The sequence below is a fragment of the Stomoxys calcitrans genome, chromosome 5, assembly GCF_963082655.1.
Source record: "Stomoxys calcitrans chromosome 5, idStoCalc2.1, whole genome shotgun sequence".
Classification (NCBI taxonomy): Eukaryota; Metazoa; Arthropoda; class Insecta; order Diptera; family Muscidae; genus Stomoxys; species Stomoxys calcitrans.
In genome coordinates, this window is record NC_081556.1 from 13,144,578 (window position 1) to 13,150,407 (window position 5,830).

The following is a 5,830-nucleotide window of genomic DNA, read 5'->3' on the forward strand; positions in this document are numbered from 1 at the left end:
TACACACACACACACTTTCTTTATACATCACGCATTTTGATAATAAATTTCTATAATTTGCAAGTGTTGTTTGTTTGTAAGTCAATTCATGGTAAATAGACCAAACTGAAGATCTTTGACAGTGAAACAAAGCTCGAAATGTGCGTGAGATGTTGAAAAAAGTATTGCCAAAAAGATAATAGCTAAAAAATCACCCTTTATAAGAATTTACCCGTTTCGTCTGGTTGTAGGAAATAAATAAGTAATGGACACAGTTTGTCCTCAAAAACCAAAAATTCGATTTTAATGTTAGACCCATGGTTTCTTTGAAAAAAATTTTATAATTCATCGTACATTACGTTTTTTAACACCAAATATAGTCCACCTAGATTTGGGGCCCATAGATATAATAGAATCTTATGCATATTCGCTTCCATTCTAACTAACTCATTTTCCTGAGTGATCTTTTGAAGCCTTCTTTTGCTATGTTTAGTGAGTCGTCTTCATGAAGAGTGTTTGAAATGGTGTCATTGATTTGACGTTATTTGATTTTGAAAAGCATCGTTTGTAATGTTTTGAAACGCTCTCCAAAACAATGTTGAATAGCCATGAGGATCATGGATGGGGGGGGGGGGGTTTTTAAGGTACTTGTTTTTTGCCATATTGGCCTGTCATTAGACACTCGTATCCCCATATCATGGCACATTTACACCATGACAAAATGCTATTCATTTGTTCAACTACTTGGAAATTGAACACGTATTTGTTATGCATTACGTTACATTAGGGAAAATAATTAGCACAGCTGTTTTCCATATAGTGTCTCCGAATTAGGCTAATATTATACTAGTTAGTAGTTTTAGATGTAGCCACAATAAAACACCAGTCTTGAACAAATGTTCATATATACATATATTTCAATATATAACAAATTTTAAGTAATTTTAATCAATTTTTGTTGAGCTTTTACTTTTGGGGAAAGGAAAATCTCTGGTCCATAAACTCTTTTCATTTCTCAACATTTCCCATAAACACATAAAATTGATCAGATATATTGTTAGACACACCACGCATATATCGTCCAATATATAAAGAATATAGGCCAGATATATGGACATCATGTTGGATAAAATGCAGCATATGAATTGGAGTATTCTCAAAGAACGATGATTTATATTGGCTGAAAGAGAGAAAATCAAAGTTAGGTAAAAATCAAAGTGTCTAAATATGAAGAAAGTTTAACAAGTAGGAATTACATTTAATTTGGCAGGGATGTATCTTACACTGAAAAATAAGTTGGCCCAAAATTTTAGATTTTTCTTTATTCGTAGGATTTTAGCAATGAAAACGAGCTAACGAGCAAAAACTTAATTTAAAACAAGAAAAAGCGTGCTAAGCTCGGCTGGGCCGAATCTTGAGAAACCCACCACCATGGATTATGCTAAAATATGGGAGTTATATCAGGTTATAGACCGATTTCGTAGCAGAAAACTTTGTCCAAAATTTCAGCCAAATAGGATGAAAATTGCGACTTTCATGGACTCAAGAAGTCAAATTGAGAAATCGGTTTATATGGGAGCTATATCAGGTTATTGACCGATTTGGACCGTACTTGGCACATTTGTTGGAATCCGGAGAACACTTTGTGCAAAATTGTAGCTAAAATGAACAAAAATTGGGGCTTCCAGAGACCCAAGAAATCAAATCGGGAGATCGGTTTATATGAGAGTTATATCAGGTAATAGACCGATTTGGACCGTACTTGACCCAGTTGTTGAACGTCATAACAGAACATTATGTACAAAATTTTATTCAAATCTGATGAAAATTGATGCTTCCAGGGACTCAAGATGTCAAATCGGGAGATCGGTTTATATGGGAATTATATCAGGTAATAGACCGATTTGGACCGTACTTGACACAGTTGTTGAACGTCATAACAGAACATTATGTACAAAATTTTGTTCAAATCTGATGAAAATTGAGGCTTCCAGGGGCTCAAGATGTCAAATCGGGAGATCGGTTTATATGGGAGCTATATCAGGTTACAGACCGATTTGGAACGTACTTGGCACAGTTGTTGAAAATCATAACAGAACACTATGTACAAAATTTATTCAAATCTGATGAAAATTGAGGCTTCCAGGGGCTCAAGAAGCCAGATCGGGAGATCGGTTTATATGGGAGCTATATCAGGTTCTTGATCTATTTGAAACATACTTGACACAACTGTTGGGAGTCATAACAGTACTCTATGTGTAAAATTTCAACCAATTCAAACAAAAATTGTGGCTATCAGGGGCTCACGAAGTCAAATCGGGAGATCGGTTTATATGGGAGCTATATCCAAATCTGAACCGATATGGCACATTTGCAGTCCCCAACCACCTACATCAATACTAAGTATCTGTGCAAAATTTCAAGCGGCTAGCTTTATGCGTTTGTCAGCTATCGTGATTTCGACAGACGGTCAGACGGACATGGCTAGATCGAATCAGAATGTCAAGACGATCAAGTATATATATATACTTTATGGGATCCTAGATCAATATTTCGAGGTGTTACAAATGGAATGTCTAGTTTATATAAAAATAATACACATTTAAAGAAACCCCTATTTGTAAGGCTATTTTGCGCCTTTAACTACGGTTCACTGTTGTTTTGTCCCAAGGTCAATTTCCAAACTCTCAACAATATTTTTATATTGTGACCTTCAGTTTAGAATTTATGTAACCTACACCACTACCCTGTACCACAGTATTATAACTTAGTGCATTTGTTTGTAACACCCAAAAGGAAGAGAGATAGACCCATTGATAAGCATACCGATCGACTCAGAATCACTCTCCGATTCGATATAGCTATGTCCGTCTGTCTGTCTGTCCGTCTGGCCATGTTAATTTTTGTACAAACTTCCGATCGTCTTAAAATTTGGTACAGGCATGTTTTTCGGCCTAGAGATGAAGCCTTTTGAAATTGGAAAAACTCGATTCAGATTTGAATACAGCTCCCATATATATGTTCGCCCGATTTGCAGTAATAATGCAATAAAATGGTTATTTGTTAACTGATTCACTCGAAATTTGGTAGAAAGGACTTTCTTATGACTTTGGACATTAATGGTGAATTTTATAGTAATCGCCTCAAATTAGAATATAGCTGTCATATATATATATATATCGCCCGCTTTTCACTCCAAGAGCCACTTATTGTTTAACCAATCTTACCAAAATTTTGCAAACGCTTTTCTTGACGACTTCCACATTATCTAAGAATTTTGCTCGAAATCGGTTCAGATTTAGGTATAGCTCCAATACATATGTTCGTCAGATTTTGGGTAATTTGGAATAAAGTTGTAATTTGTCAACCGTAGTTACTACAGTTTGTCCGCATAGGCATGTTCGCCTATGACGCTGAACGCCTGGGTTCGAATCCTGGCGAGACCATCAGAAAAAATTTTCAGCGGTGGTTTTCCCCTCCTAATGCTGGCAACATTTGTGGGGTACTATGCCATGTAAAACTTTTCTCCAAAGAGGTATCGCACTGCGGCACGCCGTCCGGACTCGGCAATAAATAGGAGGCCCCTTATCACTGAGCTGAAACTTGAATCGGACTACACTCATTGATATGTGAGAAGTTTGCCCCTGTTCCTTAAGGGAATGTTCATGGGCAAAATTTGCATTTTGCATTTGCAGTTATTATATTGGGTTGCCCAAAAAGTAATTGCGGATTTTTCATATAGTCGGAGTTGACAAATTTTTTCACAGCTTTTGACTCTGTAATTGCATTCTTTCTTCTGTCAGTTATCAGCTGTTACTTTTAGCTTGCTTTAGAAAAAAAGTGTAAAAAAAGTATATTTGATTAAAGTTCATTCTAAGTTTTATTAAAAATGCATTTACTTTCTTTTAAAAAATCCGCAATTACTTTTTGGGCAACCCATAGTTTGAACATATTTGCTCTAAATTTGATACGGATTGTTTAATAACCCATCTGTAAACATCCGTCGAGGTCCATAAAAATTGGTTTAGAATTAGATATAGCTCCCACATTGTACTTATAGGGTAGGTGTAGGGTATTATACAGTTGGCTCCGCCCGTTTTTTGCCCTTCCTTACTGGTTTCTAATAACAAGACGCAAAGTTAAGTATTTATTAAACTGTCATTTAAAATAAAAAATCCTTAATATGAAAGGAAATATTTTTCTCCAAAGGGAATGTTTTCTTAAAAAGTTGGAAAATTGATCGTCTAAATTAAGTTTGCTTATCTTTGGCTCGAATTTTTCAGTGTATATACCTTAGAAAGGATTTGTTTTTTAAATATTTTTTATATATTTTCATACAATAATTGTCAATGTGAAATATTTAACAGTTTGGAGTAGACTTAAAACGGTAACCTACCTGTTGCATACAGCACTGCATAATAAACGATGCCAAATATACCATTTGGTGGGTTCCACACTGATGACGAAGTTTCCGAATCGGAAACAATATTATTCAATAAGCCAAAACCTTTGCCATATCTAAAAGAAATATCAAAAATTACTTCATATTATTTTTTTTTTGTAATTGGCTTCAGCCCGACTGCTCTTTCTCTACTTACGGCGAAGCAAAAGCCTTGGTACAGCTGATTTTTGGAGCTAAATCACACAGAGCCTTGTATTGACTATTTAATATCAAATTTATTTCCACATAGGTGGCATACAGCGAAACAATAAATCCCAAAATACACCAAAAACGTAAGTATTTACACTCGTTCATTATACACTAAAATAATATGTCTTCTTTTCTTTTGTTATCAAATTGCCGGCTTATGTTGTATATATATTTCAATATAGATGTCTATTGGTCAAAGGTCTATTTAATACTGTGGGAAATTGTGATTAAATGACAATGGCTTTAGTTTTTCACAATAATAATGATATATAGGGGTGACCAGCTTTCAAGTGTACACACTTGTAAAAGAGCTAAAAAATATATCATGCATATCACCATCGATATATGGTCACCCTAATTTACGCGCAAACGCTTTAAAGCTACACTCTGTAGCCAAAAATATGTATCATGGCATGATGTTATATTTTATATTCAAACAGACATTATGGGGATCGTTGATTTAATTATAAAATTTTTTCAATTTCCATGCATCATTTTAGTTGCAAGAGTTTTAGTAATAAGTGTTAAGAATTTCTTTTAAACAGTCCTAAATCGAGTCAATATATTCCACGAACCCAAATCTCTTTTAAACAGTCCTAAATCGAGTCAATATATTCCACGAACCCAAATCTCAAAACATAGCTTAAACTTAATTTATCATCACAAATGAATAACACATTTTGGGGTTAAAGTATCTCTTTATAGCCAAACAAAGGATAATGGATAAAAATTGTCATGCTACTGGAGCCATATCAACAAAACACGTCGTGCAAAATTTCATTCTAATCGGATGAGAATTGCGCCCTCTAGAGCCTCAAGAAGTCAAGACCCAAGATCGGTTTATATGGCAGCTATATCAGGTTATGGACCGATTTGAACCATACTTGACACAGTTATTGGATATCATAACAAAACACGTCGTGCAAAATTTCATTCCAATCGGATAAAAATTGCGCACTCTAGAGGCTCAAGAAGTCAAGACCCAAGATCGGTTTATATGGCAGCTATATCAAAACATGGACCGATATGGCCCATTTACAATAAAAACCGACCTACACTAATAAGAAGTATTTGTGCAAAATTTCAAGCGGCTAGCTTTACTCCTTCGGAAGTTAGCGTGCTTTCGACAGACAGACGGACGGACGGACATGGCTAGATCGACATAAAATGTCGCGACGATCAAGAATATATATACTTTAT

The 5,830-nt window shown here is 35.1% G+C and overlaps 1 protein-coding gene across 1 annotated transcript; it reads right to left on the bottom strand.

Annotated features, from left to right (window-relative positions):
• Positions 1 to 867: 867 nt before the first annotated feature.
• On the bottom strand, positions 868 to 4,847 carry LOC106088686 (vitamin K epoxide reductase complex subunit 1-like protein 1). The gene is made up of 3 exons (XM_013254337.2): positions 4,578 to 4,847; positions 4,376 to 4,497; positions 868 to 1,159 (listed from the first exon to the last, which is right to left on the bottom strand). The coding sequence occupies exons 1-3, from the start codon at positions 4,733 to 4,735 to the stop codon at positions 924 to 926; spliced, it is 516 nt and encodes a 171-aa protein (XP_013109791.1). The 5' UTR covers positions 4,736 to 4,847; the 3' UTR covers positions 868 to 923.
• Positions 4,848 to 5,830: the final 983 nt, after the last annotated feature.